Source organism: Rhamphochromis sp. 'chilingali' (assembly GCF_963969265.1).
Source record: "Rhamphochromis sp. 'chilingali' genome assembly, chromosome: 10".
In the NCBI taxonomy this organism is placed as follows: Eukaryota; Metazoa; Chordata; class Actinopteri; order Cichliformes; family Cichlidae; genus Rhamphochromis; species Rhamphochromis sp. 'chilingali'.
Genome location: NC_137937.1, coordinates 4,079,770 through 4,104,287, shown reverse-complemented (window position 1 = coordinate 4,104,287; position 24,518 = coordinate 4,079,770). Strand labels below are relative to the sequence as shown.

At 40.9% G+C, this 24,518-nt stretch overlaps 2 protein-coding genes across 4 annotated transcripts in view; both read left to right on the top strand.

The window, feature by feature from the left end:
* The first annotated feature begins 768 nt into the window (after window positions 1-768).
* Window positions 769-7,646, top strand: rnf10 (ring finger protein 10). The gene is made up of 17 exons (XM_080893266.1): window positions 769-1,335; window positions 1,974-2,158; window positions 2,272-2,477; window positions 2,560-2,650; window positions 2,755-2,939; window positions 3,190-3,326; window positions 3,437-3,591; window positions 3,824-3,949; window positions 4,073-4,313; window positions 4,422-4,555; window positions 4,657-4,774; window positions 4,856-4,957; window positions 5,041-5,178; window positions 5,318-5,403; window positions 5,486-5,543; window positions 6,107-6,271; window positions 6,390-7,646. The coding sequence occupies exons 1-17, from the start codon at window positions 1,173-1,175 to the stop codon at window positions 6,461-6,463; spliced, it is 2,364 nt and encodes a 787-aa protein (XP_080749392.1). The 5' UTR covers window positions 769-1,172; the 3' UTR covers window positions 6,464-7,646.
* A 715-nt stretch (window positions 7,647-8,361) lies between these two features.
* The window catches only part of LOC308403774 (uncharacterized protein), a 32,646-nt gene continuing 16,489 nt past the window's right edge, over window positions 8,362-24,518 (top strand). The window contains exons 1-6 of one of the 3 annotated variants that reach the window (XM_080893506.1): window positions 8,362-8,566; window positions 10,356-10,449; window positions 15,838-17,169; window positions 17,264-17,348; window positions 18,257-21,268; window positions 22,518-22,643. In XM_080893506.1, the coding sequence (XP_080749632.1) occupies window positions 15,839-17,169; window positions 17,264-17,348; window positions 18,257-21,268; window positions 22,518-22,643 (4,554 nt within the window). In that variant the 5' untranslated portion in view covers window positions 8,362-8,566; window positions 10,356-10,449; window position 15,838. The other 2 variants (XM_080893507.1, XM_080893505.1) reach the window with 2 other exon arrangements.

The window sequence follows — 24,518 nt, the reverse complement described above, 5'->3', positions numbered from 1 at the left end:
CACACACCGAATCCAGTCGCTGGTACTTCCTGGCTTGTGTAGCCACTAGGTAACAAAAGCTCAACACTGCGCCTAGCATCCTGGAGCACTTCTGTTGTGTTTTGTACGTGCTTCGGGGTTTGTACGTGTTTTGGAGTTTGTACGTGCTTCGGAGTTTTTACGTGCTTTGTCTCTAGGGGCCACCGTAAATATAATTTTATTTATTCACTCCACATAAAATGTAATAAATAAATAAATCATATAATACAAAACCAAACTATTCACATTTTAAACTTTTAACTATTTAAAATTTCAGCTTTTTCCTTTTAAACAAATTTAAAGTGAAACAACACAAAACACTGCAAACCACAACACAATTAAATATAAATTAAAATGTGAAAACAAAAAGAAGATGCACATTCTCTGTCATATGGGCCTACATGAATAAACTATCTGAATCCTTTATCATCTGCAAATGAAAATAGTTGTGGATGATTATTATACCTTTCTAATGTGACGTTGTTGTCCCTGGCTCTCTTTTTCTCTGGCTCTGTTCCTGTGCTACTGCGAGTGCAACTACCGCCTCTCCCCACTCTTCCCAGCGCAAAGCACAAGCCTCGCGTGCGGAGTGAAGCGGAAAAAAGGGCAAGAGAGAGGGTGAGAGAAAGAAAAAAATAACCCATGGCTCCCAATAAGGAGTCGGGTCTTGTCGTTCACTTCAAAGAGGCGGCTCTAAGAGCCGTTTCGTTCGCGACCGACACATCACTACTAAACAAATCGGCAGGCAGTACAAGAAACATCCGGGTCTCTCAGGTTCCTGTCTGGCGACCCGTCGCCATTAGTGCAAGCTCGTTTTGAAGGATATATTTTTTTTGGCTAAAATCTCGGAATTTTTAGGTTTTCCAGCTTTTGGAAAACATTTATCGCCTTGTTAAGGGCATATTGTTTCCCTTAGCGAGAAAAAATCCTAAATTCGGGGGGTCTTGGCCCCGCGTGACGATTTTTCGTCCTCACTTCCAACTGCTCCGATAACTTGAGACGCCGAAACCGTGTCTCTTATTTTTTCTCGGGTTTGTTTTATGGTCAAGATGTCGCCGTGATGGGGTCTCCGCGTTTGACAGAAATGAATCGGGGCCTTCGTCGCCTGACCCGCACTCACTGCAGCCCGCTTTCCTTCTCCGTTTTTCCGTTTTATGCTAGAGAGCTCGGCGGCTCTCTGCCCGGAGCTCGGCCTCAACACCGTTCACTGCACGGAGACAAACATGGAGAAAAACCCCAACAGCAGCAGCAGCACCAAGGTTCCGCCCCGTTCCAGCTCCACAGGCCCGGCACCGAGCGAATCTAAACCCAAAACAGGTGAACACATATCAGGAAACGGCATAAATATCACATGAGGTTGCCAAACACATTGTGTGCTCTTGTAGCTAAACACCCATTGCCCTGTGGCCTGTTGGGGCCTAGCCGTACTGCAGAGGTTGTTTACCTTGTATGGCTAAGGACCTGACGTAGCTGTCAAAACATTTGACCCACCAGCTGTCACAAAAGTACCCGATATTTCCATCCAGCATTGTTTTACTTATTTTTTTTATGACATGATGACACATTTCCGCTACCAATCAAAAGCTACTAATGTACGTAAATAAATATTTAGTTGTATAGTTTTCACAAAACTATTGTTTTCAGATGCATGAAAACTGGTATTTTGTTTGCTAAATCCTGAAAAAAATGCACTGAAAATCCAAAACACACGAATTAAGATGTGCCCTAAACAAACACCATTGAACTCTGTAAGAAACTGTATTTGCACTTTCTTTATATGGGGTGGAAATGTGCAAAAGGCTTAGTTTTTACCTACAGACTCAATTACAGGAGACTTAATCTACTGTTTTTAGACATCGGGTCTTTCACATTACAAATCAGCTTGAATTGTGATGTTTATAAATGTTTCCCCCCTAAGGCTTTTTTTAAAAAAAAATTTTTTATTTGGATTTCAGAAGGTAAAAATAATGGAGGCTCCAAGCGTTACAGCCGCAAGCGTGAGCCCTCCTTTCCTAAAGCCGACAGTTTCCCCGGCCCTCGCCGCACCAATTCACAGAAAAGCAAGAATTTTGACAAGAGACCCCCTCAGAGAGGTGGAGGACGACAGTATGGAGTTACAGGTGGAGGACGACGTGAGGAGGTGCGTGTTTCCAAAGGCTGATGTTGTACTGACCTCATTTAGTGGTGAGAAAACTTCAGCAGTTCCTTGTTGACATTCATTTGGTCAATTGCGATCAATCCTCGTGTCACCAGGTAGCAGAGACGCGCCGGGCCGAGTTCAGCCCGGCTCAGTTGGCAGGACCGAAAAAAATAAGCCTGAACCACCTGCTGAACTTCACTTTTGAACCCCGTGGAGGTAACGGTGGCGTCGGAGACGGAGGCCACTCCTGTTGGGGCCGTCGAAACAAATGGGGCCACAAGCACAAGCCCTTCAACAAGGAGCTTTTTCTGCAGGCCAAGTAAGCGGCCTCCCAAACGAAAATGATTCTGAATGCAGAGACTCGATGTTTGGGATTCATCTCACCTTTGTGTGTGTTGCAGTTGTCAGTTTGTGGTGACTGATGACCAGGATTACAAGGCTCACTTCACTGATCCAGACACTCTGGTCAACTGGGACTGTGTGCAACAAGTGGTGAGTTATCCTCCGCGTTTTGACGGGGAAGTGTTTACTTAACTACCAATATTTAATCAAATGAAAGCACGTGTCTTGACAAGCCATTTCTGCTCATTCTGCAGCGCATCTATAGCCACGAGGTGCCATCGTGCCCCATCTGCCTGTACCCTCCTGTGGCAGCCCGCATCACCCGGTGTGGACACATCTTCTGCTGGCCGTGCATGCTGCACTACCTGTCTCTTAGTGACAAGAGCTGGTCCAAGTGCCCCATCTGCTATGAGGCAGTGCACACAGCTGACCTGAAGAGGTAAAACAGAAGGAAGCAAAACATTGCTATCTGTCTAAAGGAGAAGAGGAGTTACTCCCCCCCCCCCATGGCTCATTTAGACATCATAATTCTTAGTATATACAAATGAGTTCTTTGCTGCTTGCTTACCTGTGAGCCCTGTGCCCTCACAAGTTCTCCTGCTACATGGAGATATTAAAACAGGTTCATTTAGTTTGCGCAGGGTTTTTCGGTTTGTTTGGTTTTTAACCACTTGCTTGTGTTGTTGCAGTGTGGTTGCTATGGAGACCAGACAGTATGTGGCTGGTGACAAGATCACCATGCGCTTGATGCGAAGAGAGAAGGGGGCTCTGGTGGCCCTGCCTAGCTCTCAGTGGGTGAAGGTGGAGGAGCCTGTTCGTTTTGGAGGCAAGTCTGTGCCAGTTTTATGGACAAGATCAATTTTCACTTTTAAATTCATATAAGACTTCATATAAGTTTAAAGGTATTTTTAAACTCTGTTCACATTTATTTCATAGATGCATGTTTGAGTCCATATTCCAAGCTGCTGCTGACCTCCCCGGCACAGGTCCTGAACCTGGTGGCAGAGGAGAAGGGAATTCTTCAGGCTCAGCTTAGCCAGGAAGAGGACGCTCAAGGGTGCTTCATCCAGAGCGCCCTTTGTCTTTTACAGGTAAAGCTACGTGCACATCTTTGGCAACTAAGACATAACAACATAGACATAAATAATGCAATAGACAAAATAAAGTGAAATAAGCGCATTTAATTTGTATGAATAAAAGTTTTTTTGCTATGCCGCTAAATCCATTTTCTCTTGGGTGTTTTGTTTGTTTGTTTGTTTTGTCTAAGGAAGCCAAATAAACAGTTAACTGATGATGTCTTTATCTGTATGTGTTTGTGATTAGGAGCAAGAGGAGAAGCTTCTGGAGCAGCAGAAGGAGAATGCAGACAGCCTCGACTTGTCCTCTCTGACTATGAAAGAACCTTCTTCTCCTGTGGAAGAAGGGGTGACTAACATCAGCAGTGCCAAGGTGAGTCTAAACCTTCTTTACCCTTTTTCACATTGTTGTATCTCTGGTGATGGGATCAAATGTATCCTATTTGCGTGGTCCTGGTTATGGTTTTTTATCGCCTCTGTCTTGTTTCATCTTTAGCCCGTGCTGCAGTACGCCTCAGCATTTGATGACGAGGTGGCAGAGTTTCCGGAAGATGCTGATGTAGAGCTGCCAGGCTTTCCCGAAGCGATTCTAGAGAGTGTGCTGGAGGAGCCTCCTGCAGCTACAGGGGATTCCACCTCAGAGCTCCAGCTTGAAGAGGAGAGCCCGGCCATCCAGGCAGAGTCAGGCCGGCCCTCAGCCAGTGTGGTGCCTGGACCTTATTACTATTTCTACCAAGGTTGGTGATCCTCTGCTCCACCCATCTACCCAGGATAAAATTCCTGCCGTAATATGTAAAATTTCCTCATCCCTATTTTTTTCCTGCTTTCCATTTTTCTCCGTCAAGCTGACGACTGCCAGCAGATGTTCCTGCATCCCGTGAACGTGCGCTGCCTGCTACGTGAATACGGCAGCTTGGAGGCCAGTCCTGAATCCATCACCGCCACAGTGGTGGAGATAGTGGGGCAGACAGTCACAGAGGTCAGCAAACAAAGAAACAAAAGACTGACGTTCTGTTGTTTAATGTAGTTTTCATTTAAGTCAACACATTTAGTTTATTTATCCCCCTTTCCTTCTTGCAGGAGATCCGCCGCCGGCATCGCTATCTGGCTCATCTGCCACTCACGTGCGAGTTCAGCATCTGTGAGCTAGCACTGCAACCACCAGTCCTGTCCCAGGAAACTCTGGACATGTTTGCAGGTTAGAACACTTAAAACTTGTTTTAAGGGTTTTACTGTAAAGGTTTCTCAGATGAAATAAATCGTCCTTTAAACCTTTTAGATGACTTGGAGAAAAGAAAACGCCTGAGGCAGAAGAAGGCGAGAGATGAGAAACGCAGAGAGAAGCGAATTGAGATTGAGGAGAACAAGAAGCAGGGTAAATGTAAGTATACCTGAAAATTACACCTTTTATATACCTCATATTTTGAAATTGAGGTCCATAGTACTTGCATTTTCATTCCCCAGATCCTGAGGTGCATATTGGACTGGAGAACCTTCAGCATTTCCCAGCATTCGGCTCTCCACCTCACAACAGCAGCCCCCTGATCCAGCCTGACTTCACCTTTGCGCCTCCTTCGCCCCTCAGCAGCAGCCCTTCCTCTGGTAAGATCACCCCTTCCATCTGCCATTTTTTGATAAGAGTTTCCTCCTGTCAGCTGCCTGTGTGGCTTTTGGTGATAAACGCCATGACACACATAAATTTTTTTTCTTTTTTTTTTTTTTTAAACGTCTGTCAATTCAGATGGAATGAAATTCCCAAGTCTGAATACGCCGTCACCTGTCGTGGGTAGTGTGGAGGATGAGTCCCACTGCATGTCCTTTGCACAGGTGTGTGTGGGAACAGTATTCTTTGTAACTTAAGTGGTTGGCATAGCTCAGCAGTGCTTTAATAAGACTGTTTCCTGTGTAGATGCTAAGAGATGGGAAAGCAAGAGCTGATGCTGGGCCCAGGATCACTCCAAAGAAAGGTAATGCAGGAGTGTAGATGTTATGGTGCCTTGTTTGTTACAGTTAAGCTGTAAATGTGAATAATGTGAAATCTCACAGTTAAAATGCCAACTCCTGTTAAAATGAAATTGATTAGAGGTGCCTGGTTGGCTCGTGATAGTAGCTACAGCAGTAAGCTTGTATTTATGGGGTGCAGTTTTAGTCTGCTTTATAAACTGATAATACTTGAGCAAAGAGCCAGATAATGTACCCATGTTGTCATCAAAGGGTTTGTCTGCCTACATCCGCTTACAAGGTGGAATAATAGAGTCACACAGTTTTTGCTACTTTTATTTAAACCCAACTTGTCATAGGAGTAAAATCTGATATATTGAACCTTGGCTCAGAATAAAACCCCAGCCTCATCATTTCTGTTTGTGCTTCCTGTCTATGTGGTTATATCAGTTGTTACAAATTGCACGTACCGAGTGGGTGAAAATAAGCAAAGCTTTTTGTGTTATTGTGCATTTCTGGTAAAACCAGTTTTTGGAACTGCAACACCAAGAGGTTTCCTGAACTCAATGTTGTGCCTTGTACCATGCAGATAAGCTGCTCGCTCCCCCAGCAGCAGACAGCGATGGCGAGAGCGACGGCTCAGACCGTGTCCCAGTGCCCAACTTTCAGAACTCCTTCAGTCAGGCTTTAGGGAAGGCACTTATGCAGTTGGACAGTGGTCCAGTTTCTTCTCAACAACCTGTGGTTGAACCAGGTCAGGAACCTCTGATCCCTCACATCTACTTAGCCGAAGCCTGATATTTCTGACTAGACTCATTGTTTGTTCAGAGACGATCACACGCTCACTCCCGTCTGGGATTTTTCTCTTTCAGATGAAAAAGGAGGAAAAAAGAAGAAGAAAAAGCAGAAGCTTCTATTCAGCACATCCATGGTTCACACAAAGTAGACAACACTGAAGTTCATTTAATCATATTGTTTCTCCCCCACTGCTTGTGTTTTCAGTTTCACGCAGATCTTTCTGGAACTATAAGCTATGGAAAAGGATTTGAGTTCATGCTGCTTCAAACATTGTTCCACTGGCTTCATCACCTGTTCGAGCTGTTTGTCTTTCCATCGGTTTAACTTGCATTTCTGTTGTACAACAAGGCCAAAGCTTTGCACCATCATGCTCGTGTCACAATGAAAGCCTTATGAGTCAATTTAAGTTAACATTCTAAGTATTACACATGCTTCAGGCTTATGTAAGTTCCATGTACTTGAGTGCATCATGGGGTCTATTGTAGGAAACTGCCCCATAGTGTTGCGTCTTTGTCCTTGTTCATGGCATTAACATGTGTTTTTGGTGATCCAATCACAAGTTGGCTGCCTGAGTATGTGTGTTCACACATGCGGTGCTAAGAGTGCAACGTGTACCCAAGATGTATGCATGTGCAAGCCATTAGACCCATTACTAATATAGACAGGGTAATTTGAGGGTGCTTCATACTAGAATAGCAGTCAGCCAGCTGCAGGTACGTTACACCTTTAAAACTTTCCAGGATACTCAGCACCTACACATTATCAGTCTGGAACTTAAATACAGAAGGCAGCAAGTGAGTAAATCTTTCAGTGTTTATCACAGGTCAGTCTTGGGCTAGCTCTTCATATGTATAGATTTGTTGGATTGCCAGAGTCAAAGCTCTAGTATTTGGTAATGCCAACATTATGCCTACACATTAAGTTCTAATGTCAGGAAGTGAAAACACAGTATTGTGTAAAAGATATTAGTTCTGTAGGTTCAACAGGACTCTTGATATATTCTGCCTGGATAAACATGAATAGCACTTTTCTTGTCATTCAGTTTCTTCTTAATTTCATCTTCTGTTGTAGGATGTTTACTCACTTTTAACATTATTTCCCCAACTTTTATTTCAGTGTTGGAAATGTGTGAAGTTAGAGAATTACTGGCTTAATGAGTGCTGGTGAAATGAGAACAAGTGGATTTGATTTTTTTTTCTTTTTTTTTCTTTTTTCTTTTTTTCCCGAGGGTTCTTTAATTCACCTTTAATTTTGTCCAAGTTTATAGACTGGTAAGCATAACTAGTCTGTTGCAAATAATAATAAAAAGATGCACAATCAAAGAACTGGTTGTTTGCTACACTTCTTTACCCCCCTGTCTGGCAAAGTGAAACTCTGAAGGTGACTATCAAATTAGGTCAGTTCACACGATCTTATTAACGCAGCACCTTTTTTCTCCACAAGAGGGCAGTCTTAGTCCACCTGATCTGTGTAATAAAATTTAAGTTTTTGTATACTGACTGCAGTCAAAGCTTGGTTAAGAATAGTCTGAGATCAAATAAATGCATAATGCATCTGAAGTTCATGAATTATGCAGATTTCTTTATTCAAATAGGTGTCGCCATTCAAACAGAAAATAACCAGTCAGCTTTTTAAAACAAACAAACTGATGGTTTGTGCTTTTAAACATGGGAACGGGTAATTAATGCCATAAAGTTGGGATGGAATAATATTTTCCCGAGCACATCCTATACTCAGGTTCGTATCCAGTTAAGTTATCCACATTCATCCCGGAAGTTTAAGTAATGCATATATGTGTGTGTGTGTGTGTGTGTGTGTGTGTATGTATGTATGTATGCGTTACACCTGATGAGTTGTGCTATATAGCAAAAATGATTCCTTAGTGTTTGTATACTGTATGCACAAACTGTCATTGTCTCTTACTGGAACGACACAAGTTTATGTAGCAAAATCCTATTTTATGTTTTAGTTGCACTTTATTTTGAAAGCAATAGCCGGAAGTGCTATGTGGAGCTGGATTGTGCGGAAAGTACTCAGGCGGCTAGTTGCCTGTGTAGTCTATCCCTGTCAACAATACTGCAACCTGAGACGGGATAGCCAGCCAGCCAGTTGGCTAGCTAAGTAAACCAGCTAAGTTAGCTGCTCTGCTAACCAACTGTCACGACTCGTAATTTTTCCCTTAAGTTGGCGGGATACACTGTGTTAGAAGTTGTTTCGACAAGCGTGGAGGGAAAGCTGACTTTATGGTTTGGTAAGTTGTCTGCAGTTGGGATCAAACAGGCAGCGAAAGACAGGTTCAGACAGTGTTTCCATTTTGTGAGTCCAGCTTCTTGAGTTGTTAGCTTACGGTTGCTAGCCAGCGAGCTGCTTAAGCGTTTGTCTTCCCTCTTGTTTGAAGTCTGTGGGAATTCCCAAACAGCTGAATGCAACACGCTCGTTCAATACGTCTGCACACTTCTGTTTTTTTTCCGTTCTCCTTCTGTACGTTAAATGTGCCTCCCTGCTGTTGGGAGCAAGCCAACTCTTATCTGTCGGTAAACTGGACCGGGCACTGTCGAGGTAATTTAGGTGAGCAGACACGACATGAGGAAGCATTAACACTTGTTGCTGAGATGGAAAACTACAAAACTTAGAAAGCTCATTTATTAGCATTGTTGTTTAGATTTAGTTGTATCATTGTGTGTGTGTGTAAGTGGTTGGGATGCTTGGTTTTCTGTAGCATCCAGTAGGTCCACATTAAATCTGGGTTATGGTTTACTGTGATATAAAACTGTGGTTACCTGCTTCACTGTTGTAAGTTACTTTTAAATGTCAAGATCACCTAAAAACCTGAGCCTACTACATTATGTCCATAATAATACAGCAAAATATTACAGCCAGGCTAAACTCAGTCTAAAGTTTTCTTAGAGAACAGTATCGCATATTTCACTGTTAAAGTCCAGTGAAAGCCTGTGGATTGTGATGTATATTTTATGTGACTTTACCATAGGTGAGAACTAAATTGCGGTAATGCTCATCTTCTTTTAGTTGTTCTGTTGTCTGCATAAGGAAATTTCCTCTGCATAACTGGCTTAGCCGGGTTATTGACTCATTGTCTTTAAAAAGTTAAAGACAGTAAGTGAGTCAGGGCTAAAACAAAACAAAATGCCTCCATGCCCTGTGCCCTACTGTCCTGCACGTATACTCTGAAATATGTCTCTAACATTCGCAGGATCTCTTCAAAGTTGACTATTTAACATCTTCGGCTTGAAGAAATGCTCTTTTCAATTGTTATGTGAGGCTTGCAGTAATGAGTCGGCGTAGGATACTCGGTGGTGTGTCTAAGCCTATATAAGGCAGACGGCTCCTTAATCTCCGCTGTGCTGCTCGTCCCACCATCACAGTGGATGTTTGGCATTCCATCTCAGCGAAGGTGTTTCCTGCCACTATCTAAAGTTCACGTTTTCAGCATTTTCAACAGTCTCTGTTAGTCAAGCGCAAGCCTTCGTGGCTCTGCTTCCTTGTCTGTCCAGTTTTTATGTTTGTATATATTTTTTTCTTTTTCTTTTATGAATCATGGACTTGCCCACTGAGTATTTGGAGCTTATCAGCTAAGAAGCACAACGACAGGGGCGATCATGTAAAGACGTGACTGGCACAGAAAAGGACACCAAACAGCAATGTTTATACTTCCATCATTTGCTGATTGAAGTCATTTAGATGCAGTAGTGTGAGGACTGCATTGGCGATGGCGTGCTTGTACTGATCGAGGACATAATGCAAATGTAAGAACAGGAAATAACAAGCATATACGAGAGCAGAGTCGATGACCTTTGTTGTGCACTAAATATATATGGGTGTGCCTGTGTTTACTGAAGTCTGTGTCAGTGAAAACATATCATCTATTTGCTGCTTTTTGAAGGCGTGAGAACACCACAGCAACGCATTTGGACCGCCCTGTTGTATCCCTGCTGTGATTTCTCTACCGTAGCCTTCAGCACGACAGTCTTAACTAGTGAACAGCCTGTCTGCTTTGATGACGCAAAGTGTGTATCTCTTAGGCTCCTTCGACTCCTTCCTCCCGTGTGATATGACATCACGACTCGGTTACAAGAGAAGCTCGAGCTCTACAGCAGACGGTTGACATCTGGTCAGGTAGGATATTATATTCAGGATTTTGATCAAGCGTGCCATTATTTATATAAAAAGAAAATTCAGTTTCTGCATAGCAGAGTAACTCAGCACAACACGTGGAAAGCATTATCAGATGTGGAGAAGGAGTTTCTTAAAGGGCCTTTGTGCTCTTTTCTATCTTCATTATTGCTTTATAACAACAGATAAAGCTGTTTACCAGCATATTGTGTCAGAGATTAGTAAGTCGATCTTTAGTCATCTCATATTTATCACTAAACCTCCTTTTGACTGAATAAGCATTTCAAAATAGACATGCAGAAGTTCATTAGGGGTGGAGCTGAATGTTTGATGGATGGTGGTCTGGTGTGAGTTTGCACTGGAATCTCCCATTTACTGCCTAAGAATGATGTGCGTGTGTTAAAACCTGAAGCAAAAAACAATGACATTGTACAGTTGTCCGGTTCCTCCTTGTGTCAGTTGCCACATGAAAAGTATGCAGTCCTGATCACCACTACACCAGTATCTCAACTTAGTCACACACATTTTACAAGCTAGTTTGATTGCACTGATAACGACAGCCAAGGAGATTGATTGATTGGTAATTTATTTCAACATGTGAACAATATACAAGTACATTTAGAAAAGAAATGAGAGAAAAAAATATATACTATACAAATTACATACAAAAAAACATTCTGATTAATTTACATGTTGAAAGGGAGTGGGAAGAAGTATACACTTATTTAATCCCACCCCTGTCCCATAAATTATCAGTGAATATTTAGTCAGCTTCCTTACTGATATAATTTGTAATAAAAATAGTGAACAGATTTCTGATATACTATATACTATAATATCACATCATGAATTTTTTGTTTGTTTGTTTTTAAATAGAGACATTCACTTAATTTAAATATTTTCCTTTTCTTTATAGATCGAGAAGATCATATTTTTATAACTCTTTTTGAACAGTTTTATGTTTGGACATTGCTTTAATTCCATATTCAGTTTGTTCCATAGTTTCACTCCTTGAACAGAAACACAAAAGCCTTTTCTTGTAGTACGTACCTTCATTGTTTTGAAGTTACAAAAACCCCTTAAATTATAACTTCCTTCTTTCAAAAAAAACATACTCTGAATATTACCTGGCAGTTCTTTATTTTTTGCTTTGAATAGAATTTGTGCTGTTTGGAATTTCACTATATCGTCAATTTTCAATATTTCAGACTGCAAAAATAGTGAGTTTGTATGTTCCCTATAACCTGCATTGTGGATGATTCGAATTGCTTTCTTTTGAAGAGTAAAAAGTGAATGTAATGTGGTTTTATAGTTATTGCCCCAGACCTCTGCACAATAGCTTAAGTATGGTGAAACCAGTGAACAGTAGAGAATATGAAGTGATGTTCTGTCGAATACCTGTTTTGCCTTGTTTAGTACTGCAATGCTTCGTGATACTTTGGAATGAATATATCTTACGTGAGCTCTCCAGTTAAGTTTTTCATCTATTATTACCCCCAGAAATTTATTTTCACTGACTCTTTCAATATCAACACCATTTATTTGAATCTTTGCATTTGTATTTAAACTACTATTTCCAAATAACATAAGTTTAGATTTATTCAAATTTAATGATAATTTGTTTTTATCAAGCCAGAACTTCACTTTACTTATTTCATTAGTCATATCCTCCAATAAATTCTGCAGATCATCACCAGAGCAAAAAATGTTTGTATCGTCAGCAAAGAGAACCATTTTTAATACTTTGGACACTTTACAGATGTCGTTAATGTACAAGTTGAAGAATTTTGGACCCAAAACTGACCCTTGGGGTACACCACAAGCAATGTCCATACATAAGGAGCAACCACCATTTATTTTCACAAACTGCTTTCTGTCACTTAAATAACTCCGGACCCAATCTAAAACTACCCCTCTGACACCATAACGTTCCAGTTTTCTTATTAATATATCATGATCTATAGTGTCAAATGCCTTTGTCAAGTCTATGAATAACCCAGCCACATATTGCTTTTTGTCTATGGAATTTGTGATGTATTCTATTGAATCTAATAGTGCCGATGATGTTGATCTGCTTGATCTGAATCCGTACTGACTCTCAGTGAGTAGTTTATGTTTATCTATAAATTTTTCCAGTCTGTTTTTAAACAGTTTTTCAAGAACTTTTGAGAATTGAGGTAGTAAAGAGACAGGCCTGTAGTTTGTGAAATGGTGTTTGTTTCCAGATTTGTATAGAGGTATAACTTTTGCTATTTTCATTCTGTCTGGAAATCGACCAGTTTGAAATGATAAATTACAGATGTATGTAAATGGTTTTATAATAGCCTCAATGACTCTTTTAACCACTATCATATCAATATCATTACAATCCAAAGATTTGTGATTTTTACATTTTTTGACAATTTCAAGAACTTCATTTTCATCAACGGCTGTGAGAAACATAGAATATGGATTTCTGTCAATCAGTGTATCGGGTTTTTCCTGTGCTTTCCCAGGATGAGTGATTGTTCTTGCTAAATTTGGTCCAGCAGTTACAAAGAATTCATTGAGACTATTTGCCACAACATCCATATTGTATTCTTCATGGTCATTACAAATGAAATACTTGGGATAGTTCTTTTGTCCAGTCCCACATTTTATAACACTGTTCAGGATTTCCCATAATCTTTTATTATTATTTCTATTTATATCTAATTGCTTCTTATAGTATTCCTTTTTACTAAATCTAAGTATATTAGTTAACCTATTTTTATATCTTTTGTATCTGATTTCAGCATCTTTAGTTCTCGTTCTTAAGAACTCTCTGTATAGAGCATTTTTCTTTATACATGCATTTTGCAGACCTTTTGTTATCCATGGACAGTCCATATATTTCTGTTTCCTACTATATTGCTTTATTGGACAGTTGGTATTGTACAGTAATGTAAATATTCTAAGGAATTTATTATAAGCACTATTAACGTCCTGTTCCTGATATACTTCACCCCAGTTTTCCTTCAATAAATCTTTTTTAAATGCATTCATTCTTTCTTCTGTTCTTACTCGTCTGTACTCTTTTTTACTGTCCATTTTATTGATCTTGTAATTCCTATCATAGATTGTAAAAATTGGAAGATGGTCACTTATGTCGTTAATCAGGAGTCCACTTACAGTCTTATTTTCAATGTCATTTGCAAAATTGTTGTCTATGAGAGTTGCACAATGTGATGTAATCCTGGTAGGTCTAGTAATTTTAGGGAATAGATTCATACAGTGCATTGTGTTTATAAATTCCTCAGTGGTTTTATGTTTATTTGGGTTTAGCAAATCAATATTGAAGTCTCCACAAATGAAAACTTTTTTGCGAGCTATTTCAATAAATGTTTCTTCTATCCAGTCTTTAAATGTCTCAATACTACTACCTGGAGCTCTGTATATACAGCTAATGATTACATTTTTACTTTTTTCTTTACAAATTTCAACTGTAATACATTCTAGTACATTATCAATCACCATCGTCATCTTTTCCACCACATTAAATTTCAAGGATTTGTCCACATACAAGGCCACTCCTCCTCCTCCTTTGTTTCGCCTAGTTATAAATGTGAATTCATAACCCTCCAGTTCAAAGTCTGTTCCTTTTTCCATATTGATCCAAGTTTCTGATAAGGCAATGACACTAAATGGATGTGAAAACTGGTTAAGATATTCTTTGATATGACTAAAATTAGCATAGAGACTTCTACAGTTAAAGTGGATAATTGATAATTTATTCTCAGTTTTAATCCTCTGATTGTAGTCTTTATTTGTATAGTAGCAGCAATTGTTATTGTTAGATGAGAAAAAGTTGTCTGGATCTATTTCATATTCCAAGTCGTGTGTATTGTGATCCATATAGTTAAATGTTTTCAGTTCCAATTGATCATATTCTGCAACTGTCTGACTGATGCAGCTGATTCTTCCAGATGTATCTGAGTTCTTCCTTCCAGTGTGTGTCATAAGTGAGTGTGTGGTTGTCTGAGATAACGTTAATGTCAGTTGTTAGAGTCGACCAACAGGTCAAACAAAGGCAACAATTGTGCAGGTTACAGGTTTTAAGTACAAGTAACATTAAAACATTTAAATCAAAACATTAAGTAGATAAACTAATGTTTAATGTGTCTTAAAATACAATAAAATACATTTAAATAGCCATTGGAAATATGTTGTAACTTTTCTCTGACACGGCTGCTGCTTTTTTCACATCAGGCATTTTCATATGTCACTGCAGAAAAAGCACAGGCACAGTGATACTGCTTTTGGGCTCATGGAAGCGTGAATGTTCAATGCATCATAATCAAAGTTGATGTTATTAGTCCCACCTGTGCTGCTGTGTGCTAAGCCATTATTAAATGACCTGTGTCGTGTAAATGTACAAGACAAACACTCACCTTTTATTGGTGTCCGCTCTTTTTTAGCACTAAATATGTCCTGCTTTAACCTAACAATCAATAACCTTTGGCAAAATAATATACATTACTGTGCAAAAGTCTTGAGCCACTCATCAGTTCTTTAGATTTTGCTTGCAATGAGTTAGACTTTATTTTTTTATTTTTTTTAAAGCGGTAGTTTTTGTTGAAGGTATTTCAAAGTTCTTCTTTGGACTTTGGCTGCTTTTTCACTAATTTTCAGTCTAGTGCTTTGTATTTTCCAAAGAATGATTTCCTCAATTTTTTTTTTTTTTTTTTGCATCAGCACTGACCTATGAATCATTTAAGAGTAACAAAAGCTGCCTGTAACTCATATGAACCAGTTTTGTGTCTTCACATGTCAGACAACTTGACAACAAACCTGATTTTCAGCATGATAGTGATCCCAAACACACCGCTTCTGCGCTTACACCTTACATGGATAGTGTTCTACTTTGGGTTTTTCTATCAGTCATGCATTGGCCTCCCCAGAGCCCAGACTTCAACATTATTGAAGCAGTGTCAAATCCTCTCGATAGAGAACAGAACAAAATGCAGCCAAAATCCAAAGACGAGCTTTGAATGTCCTTCAAGAAACCTGGAGAACTGTTTCTGAAGATTTATAAGAAATTACAAGAAAGCTTGAGAGACTTCTGCCTGTGTTTTTTTTTTTTTTTGTTGTTGTTGTTGTTTTTTTTACATTTCAATAAATGACTTCAATTGTTTTCATAGAAAATTTTAAATAAAGATGGCTCAAGACTTTTGAACAATAAACTTGTGATGGAATATCAGGCACTCCCAAGTTTATAGTAACGGCTAGATTAGGGGATTGTTTAAATCCTTACATTTTTAGATTTTGTGCAGGTACTTTTTTGTTGAGGATCTCAGTAAGTAATATTATTTTTTATTTTCTCTCTGATGGGGTATTTTATCTTTATGCTTAACAAAAGGTGTTGTTCAACAGGATGGCTGCTCAGGTGGAGGTTCAGACTACGGAGGTAGGAAGGACAGTGGCAGGAGGACGACATCACCTGACTCCCCTGACAGACTCCAGCAATAAGAGCCTCATTGACATCCCGTCTGCCAATCAGCCGCAGCTCATCGCAGCTGAACCAAACAAGCCTGCCCCAAGCGCCAAGCCGCGACTTACTCCCAAACCTTTTTCTGTGGAGAAAAATCCTACAATTAAGCCCATACTTGCCCCAAAGCCTCAAACTAAACCCAGACCTGAGTCCACTCGCCTTGCTGGATACAAACCAGAGCTTCCAAGCAATCCAAAACCACAGCAGCCGGTTTCCAGCAGCAAACCCAGACCACTTTTAACCAACCCCAACCGTCCTGCCTCTACCTCCTTTCGATCACCCACTAAGTTGAACACTGGACAGACAACAAAGCTAGTAGCCCAGCCATTTAAACCAGCACCTCCACATGACACTGGAGGCCCTAGCAGACCCACCCCTCCTCCTGTGCCAGCACAGAGGCAGAAACCCTCAACATCAAGCTTGGCCTACTCAAAGAGCTTTAAAAAACTACCAGCAGCAGAGTGGTCTGGAACCACTAAAAAAGAAGACGAAAAAGGCCACAATGCACAAGGTAAAGTTGGAACCTCCCTTACTAGAGCAAAGTCCATGGGCTTTCTTCTTGATGCAGGGGAAGAAAATGAAGGAAAAGAAAAGGCTCAGCCTGAAACATCTGTGCCTCTGCGACCACATCCTAGAGGCTCCAAGCCCAGACCTGTATCAGCCATTTTCCCCGGCAGTACAACGAAGACGGAGACCCCGGTTCCTGCTCCTCGCTCGGCTGGGAGACGACCCCTTTCAGCTGATCTCACTTCCAAATTTGGGTCTATTGGTCTTTCACTGCACCGGAAATTTCCTGAAGGAAATACAGTAGACAACACTCCAGAGGGAAAAGCACTACCACAAAGCAAAGAGGAAGATAAAACCTTTACGAGTACCACACCACAAAGTACTGATGTCTGTAATCCTATCCTCTCAGACCAAAGCAACAAAAACAAAGAAGAAATGGCTGCAAAAGAGACCGATGAAGACAAGCGCAGGGTTAGCGTCAAGTCGCGAATAAGTCTTTTGCTCGATTTGCCGTCTTCTCCTGGGGTAGCTGCCACCGGCCATGGTTCAGATCTTCGTTCTCCATTGCAGCCAACCCCTGAAGGTGAACCAGCAGTTGGTGTTAAACAGCTCATCAAGCAGCTGACAGAGGATACAACACCGACTCAGAGCCCTGTCCTTAAACCAGCACTGAAGCCCCGTCCCTTGCCCCTTGACCTAACCAAAAGGTAAGAGCTGCTCATACTGTCCATGTGCTTTGCTTTTTGTTCTGTGTTCCACTGTCATGCATGGCTTTTGTCTTGTGTGATGTATGTTCAATAGGTTTTCAGCCGAGAGGTCACCTGACCCTGTTTCCCTCACTGAGGCAGAGGACCGTCATTACATCAGCAAAGATCCTCAGAAGAGGGTAAGAGAGGGCGTGAGCTTTGTAGGAACTGGTTTCTGTTGGGCTCGGTCTGTGTTTAACAGGCAAATGAGGGTAACAATGAGAAACTGTGTCACCGTGTGGTGCTTGAAAAGTTTTTCATATGGTGTTGCTCAGCAGAGTTTGATTTTAGTGTGTTTGTTACCATTTCCTGTTTGATTGAAACCCATGCAATATAACATAAAGACGGAAAATACAAAAGAAGCACAGGAGAATGAGCAGTGTGCAAATAGAGGTGAAGCCTCTGACGCAGTTTAAACTAGAAGTGAAGTAGGGAGACACAAATTCAACTCACGCTTTAGAGCTATAGGTACTCTATAACTGTATACACGACTGGGAAATTCATCTTTATTTACCTGTTGAAAAGCACTTGCATTTCCAGTGGACCAAAGCGCCTCTGCATTCATGAGGAAATTTCTTTCAAAGAAATAGGACATTACAGTAAAATGAATTGCTGCCATAGACATGCAAAGCTGTGAAACCTAATACTGCTGATACATTAAACATCCCCAGTGACTGCCAGTTATGAAACACACAAAGAAGAGATCAAATAGGAAAGGTCAATGCTGAGAGACTTTGATTACCACCTCTGCACCACACCCAATGAGCCCTACGTAGAAGAGGATGCTGTTTGTGCCCTGCCAATTGTTCTCTTGAACTCCTCTGTGTGCTGTACTGTTGAATGTTCCATTGCCAAGTCCCATTTATTCTGGCTTATGGTTTTATAGCAGTAAATGGTACCTAAATTCATAACTTTTTAAAAAAGCTTTTAGTTCCTTCAGAAGATTCCAGCTGAAAGAAATTCTGTAATAGCTTATCAGTTCCATAACTAGGCAGTAAGTTGTGAGCATGAACTTAAGAATTCTCAGTATATCTCTTCATTTTCCCAGGCTGAAGAATCAGCTATCACTCCCAGTGACCAGAAGACATTTTTGGATTTAAAAGATTCCCAAGAGCAGCTCAAAAAGGTCTCCACGCCTGAAGGGCCTGAAGCAGGACAGACGTTTGTTGCTGTTTCCAAGGAAATTGGTGCAGGCAGTGGAGTCCAAACAGTGCGAGCATCCTTGTTTGATAATGTCGTGGAGAGGCACAGCGTGGTGTTGATGGATGATGGCTCATCTGTTGACACGGCCAAGGATTTGCTCAGCAGCACGTCTCCATTCGATAGAACAGTTACTGAATATAACGGGGCTTCAGTCACCGCTAACTACAGCCAGCCTTTATCGCCATCATGTTTTCAACCCGTATTACATGCCTTTGACACAGTGCAGGCTGTCGAAAAGAGTCGGGCAGTGAGTGTGAGCGTCCCATCAGCTCAGTGGGAGGATAAAGCCATGACCCTCCGTTCCAGACGCTCAGAAGGGAGCAGGCCTCTTCCAGAATGGACCAGTCCTGCACAAGAACAGCCACCTTTGGCACCTTTGATGCCTCAAACACAGCCACGATATCTGAGGATAGGAGCCTTACAGAAGTGGACCACTACAGGTCTCGACCAAGACGTAGATATGGAGACAGGGATGCTAAAGGAATCACAAAGGGAAGGACAAGTGGCTTTAGATAAAGACAAGGAGAGACAAAGAGTGGCAGAACAGGAAGAAGTGTCTGCAGCACCTAAACGCTTGAAGATGCTGCAGGCAGACGAAATGGCAAAACCCAAGGCAACCTACTTTGCTTTAACCGGACAAATACAGGAGCCAGTTTCTCTTGGGGGTGCAGGGACAAACACTGGGGACATGACTAGCCCCTTTGATGACTTCTTAGGGATTTCTCTCCTTAGTGGCCCTCAAGGGAAGAGTCTTCCAGTAAGGGGGAGCCCGTCTTTAAACGATGATCCTTTTGGAAAAACAACTCCATCGCAAGAGCAAGTTAAAGATTTGATGATAAGAAGCCACAAGTCACCCAGGGAGAGCAGTTTAGCCTCAGATGGACAGAGTAAAGAGGAAAGGCTAGAAGCTGAAAAGAAAAGGGAGCAAAGGAAGGAGAAAGAAAGGCACAGGACTAAGATAAAAGAAATTGAAGGTGAAAAACAGACACAGCTGGAAATGGAGAAACAAGCACATTTAGAATTTACACGAATGAAAGAGTGGGAGATGCAAAGAGAATTTGAAAGGCAAAGACGTAAGTCATTTGAAAAGGAGAAACAAGAATTTGAGGAGAAACAACGTGTCCTGGAAAGGCAGAAACAGATTGCGCTTGAGAAAGCACAAGAATTAGAGGAGAAACAGAGACTTGAAAGAGAGAAGCAAAGGAAACTTGAGAAAGAAAAAAGGCAAGAACTAGAGAGACAAAAGGAGAGACAGCGTGAAAAGGAACAGCAAAAACAAAAGGAGGAAGAGCGGCTAAAACAGTTAGAGCGACTGCAGCTCGTAGAGCTTCAAAGACAGAAGCAGAAAGAAAAGGAAATGCAGCAGCTAAAAGAAAAAAAGGAAAAAGAAGAGGCAGACAAGATGAGACAGATCGCATTAGAGCAAGAAATGTTAAGAATAAAAGAGCTTGAAAAAGAGCGGGAAAGAGAAAAGGAGATGGAGAAGGAGCGTCAGAAAGAGATACAGAGGGAGCTGGAGAAACGGCGACAACAAGATTTAGAAAGGGAGATACAGAGACAGCTAGACAATGAGCAACAGGAACTGGAGAAGGAAAGGAAGAGGAAGGAGGATGTAGAGAGACTCAAAGAGCTGGAAAGATTACAGCTCCTGGAGTTTGAAAAGCAAAAACAGGCAGAGAGGGAGAGACAACAACTTCAGGAGCTCGAAAAACTGAGGCAACTAGACATTGAGCGACAGAAATTAGAAAACCAGAAGCTGAGACAACAGGAACTGGAGAAGGAAAGGAAGGAGGATGTAGAGAGACTTAAAGAGCTGGAAAGATTACAGCTCCTGGAATTTGAAAAACAAAAACAGGCAGAGAGGGAGAGACAACAACTTCAGGAGCTTGAAAAACTGAGGCAACTAGACATTGAGCGACAGAAATTAGAAAACCAGAAGCTGAGACAACAGGAACTGGAGAAGGAAAGGAAGAGGAAGGAGGATGTAGAGAGACTTAAAGAGCTTGAGAGATTACAGCTCCTGGAATTTGAAAAGCAAAAGCAGGCAGCGAGGGAAAGACAACAAATTGCGGAGTTTGAGAAACACAGACTGAGGGAAAAGATGGAAAGGGAGGAAGCAGAACGGATGCGAGTCATAGCCAAGCAACAAGAAGCAGAGAGACAGCGACTAAAAGAGAAGCAGAAAAAAGAGGAGCAAGAGAGGCTAAACTTGGAGCCATCACGTCTGAAACCCAAAATTCTTGATCTGGACTCTGTGCTCAGAAATGAACCAGTGTCTAAGTCTACTTCTCAGCGCAGCGATGCTGCAACCCGCTGGAAGGAGCCTTACAAGCCTAACATTCTTGACATAGACTCCTTTACATCTCAAGCTCAGCTCTCCTCTAATAATGACTTGTTTCCTTCATTGGGAATGCAGGGACTAAATGCTGACTTTGGGGGTAAATTACAGCCTACATCTGAAAGTGACGTTAGCTGGAAGATACCATCACAGACTTCAGTAGGTTTCTCAAACCCAGTATGGACGACGCCTCCTCAGGACCCCTGGGAGCTGCGGTCAGTTGAGATGTCTGTGGACCAGCCTAAGGCTGAATCTAGAAAACACGCCAACAAACACAGTCCAGAACAGCTCCTTCTCGATCATGGGGAACGCATCCCAACTCAACAAAGGCCTTGGTCTGCTTTCCTGGATGAGCCACCCCCTTTGGGCCCTTTTCCTGGTTCAGAGGTTAAAAGTGTGAACTCCCCAGGTGGACTCCCCACCATCACTCCTGCAGAGCAGATCTGGTTGCCCAGAGAGCTACAGCCACAGAAGATCAGGGGAGAAGCACAGGGCCAGAGGAGATCACAGGGGTCCAAGGTGAGTGACATAAATCAATTGATCAGTTCCAGAGGTGCCAATGAACTACCCGCCCCCCTTTCTACCACACTTTATTTTGTGATTATTGTAGAAATCAGGTTGTCATTTTCTTAGTTTGTCAGTGCAGATGGAGTCAGATTATCACACAGAGACATGCAGTCTTGTGAAAATACAGGTCATTTTGTGATATCTTACAGAACAATCTGTTCTTGTAGACGTACAAACCATCTAAAACATAAATATAGCTTCTCATGATGTAGGTGGTATCATATATTCTTCACCCTGTCATTTTAAAAGCTCACCAAGTTCCGAAAGCAAAAGCATACGCAAAATTCTTTTTAATATTGTTTTATTTTTAGCGTGCATTAATTTGTGTGCCATCATTCCCTGATTAAATTGGTTGGAGAAAAGAGGCTCCAGCTGAGTTGCCATATTGTAGTCGAGCTAAGTGACGTAGTGGCTAAATTAGTCTAATTCTTGCTTCTTAATAACTACAACAGGCTGTGTCACCATCAAGAAAAATGCAAATGAAATTCAAGTGAAAAAAGGAATATTGATTCAGCACTGCTGCTTCTCTTTCATGATTCCTTAGTATTATCCTCATGTCTGCAAGATATCTAAGGAGTACTTAGATTTGATATAAAGTATTTACAACTATAATGTAGTAAGATGCCTCTTGCATCCAGTTAGATTGCAGTGTATCTGTGTCTGTTCAGACTCGTATAATACATGTAGTGAAGACTTTGAAGTAATTAAAGTTAAACGCATTAGGTGTTTGTGACAAAAGGTATTTGTGACTGTGGGGGCAACATTTAACCTTTCACCACTGAATTATTATCACTTGCATTTCTTGAGTCCCATATTTTAGGTGCTCCTGAGATACTGTGTTCACAAGAATGGGTTAAAGCAAAAAAGCTGATTCCTCAGGCCATGTCTAGATCATAATGATGTAGACATGGCCATGCATGCTAATTATTACATTATAAACCATAACATGTTTTGGTTTTAGAAACAAAAATCAATTTGTTGTTAGTTCCAGTTAGCCACACTCCTTACAAAAACGTGGCCAAATTACAGTCACACTTCACAAGAAAGTAACAAACTGACACCTAAGCAGTGTTTAAACGTGAGTGGACTGAAGTTCACTTTATTCTGTCCAGCTTCCAGCATGACAATGAGCAGCTTTTTACTGTTATGAGGTGATGCAGTTGGATCGCGGTGTTCACTTTGGGTCCTCTATGCTGCTCAGGAGTTGAACAGATTGCGGTCTCGGAGTGTGTCACGACGATCGGTTCCTGCAGGTAGTGCCGTGGATGGAAGCCCTTCCAGGATGAGGAGTCGCAGCGCCCACAGAGAGCAGGACCTGCAGAGCAGGGTGAGTCAGGCTGCTGCTCATTTTCTGCACCATTTTATTACAAATGACTGTTTTCACTCAGCTCTGTGGAAACAGAGAGCGTAGTATGCGGTGCCTCATGCACTGAAGACTGTATTGGAATGCAGCTTGCTCACTTGACATGAAAATGCTGCTGGCCTCACATAGTAAAGAGCTAGTGACTAATGTTGAAAGCATGGACGTCCTAGACTCACCTCTGCCCATCCCACATTACATTCTAGGGAAGTGGTGCTCAAACACCTTCTCAGGCCTGTACGTCAGGTTTGGATCAGGCAAATGATTAAGTAAAGATTTTCACTGCTGATTTATCAGAAACCTGACAGCAGGGCTCAGAGAAACCTGTGAAGTGAAATGGCATGTAATGATTATGTGTTCTGCAGGTATTTGTGTAACCTTGCTACTTGATTTTGATTGGTTAGAAGTTATATTTGGTTATAAACTTGTAGTTCACCTCTGTTTTTATACCACTGTGAATGGAATAGCTTTTGCTGGGAGTGATAATGCTGTCTGTATATGTAGTTGATATTTCTTGGAAGACTTGATGGGATTTGTTCAAAAACAAAAGATTTTTTTTAGTTTCAGGGATGCACTTATTGGGATTTTTGGTGATCAAAGGTTTCTTTGACCTCATAAAACACCTTTTTGGCCATAACTCTAGAAATTTTGCCTAATTTGTATGCTAAATTTAACAAAAATGTCTAGTAAGACAAAATGTTTTGATTTCAAAAGATTGGCGGTGAAATGTGGACAGACATCAATGTAAGCTGCTGCTTGACTGGTTGGTGGAAGCAACTTCAAGGTGGTTATTTCGGTTTTATATTTTTAAACATGTAAACAAATGTGTCTGCATGTTATCAACTCTACAAATTACATGCACACTCATATTATTATTACATTTAAGGGTGGACAGTGTTTATTAACGATACAGGGTTGGGTTCAGGTTGCGCTTTGTCACTGACACTGTAATTGTAGGCTCAGGTTGAAGTACAGTCTGTTGTGCCTTAACATTACACAGGGAGATCAGATTAAGTCACCACAAAGGTCAAGGTCATTACCACCATCTAGTGGTTGTGTTTTAGTTTGCAAGAGTCAAGTGTTCTGGGTATCTGAATTACTCCTTGTTGCCATTTCCAGTGCTTGTTTGAAAAAAAAGCTTTTCAAATGACCCTATGTAAATAAAAAAGTGCACAGATTTACATTTTAGCTCAGACAACTTTACACATAGTAGAAGAACCGCTGAATTAGATTAGATTTTTAAATTGTTAAAAATAGTTCTAAAAAATCGTACAGTCTGAATGCATTTGTCTCTGTCAGTAGGCCACAGACACTACACAAACCTGCTGCTTGTGTTAATACAGATTTCTAACTAATAATGAGAATATTTGCCGTCGCTGCTCATTTTGTCAGTGAATTGGTGTAAAAATAAAGCTTTCCAAAAGTAATAAAACGGAATATTACACTGGAATAAGGCTCCAGCTAACAATGTATTCATCATTATTGGCTCTAAAACTCACTGTCATCCAGTTTAATTTCACTTTAGACAAAACGGCATCAAATCAAAAGCTCTGTCATTTTCTTCTTACTCAAAAGTAAGAAATGATAATGATAAAATTACACAATTGCTCAGTTCTGGATCATTTTTTCTGTTTGTTAATAAATTCAATATTTCTACTCAGTAGTGATATTTTATTCAAGGTAGCAAGAATTCAACATGTCAACATTCAGCATCAGAATATGAGCAGAGCATCATTAACACAAATACTAAGGCTTATATGCAGGAGCATGACTTTAAAAAAAAAAAAAGTATTTAGTAATGATAAAAAAAACCCATAGGCAGATTCTTAAATCTAGTTAAGA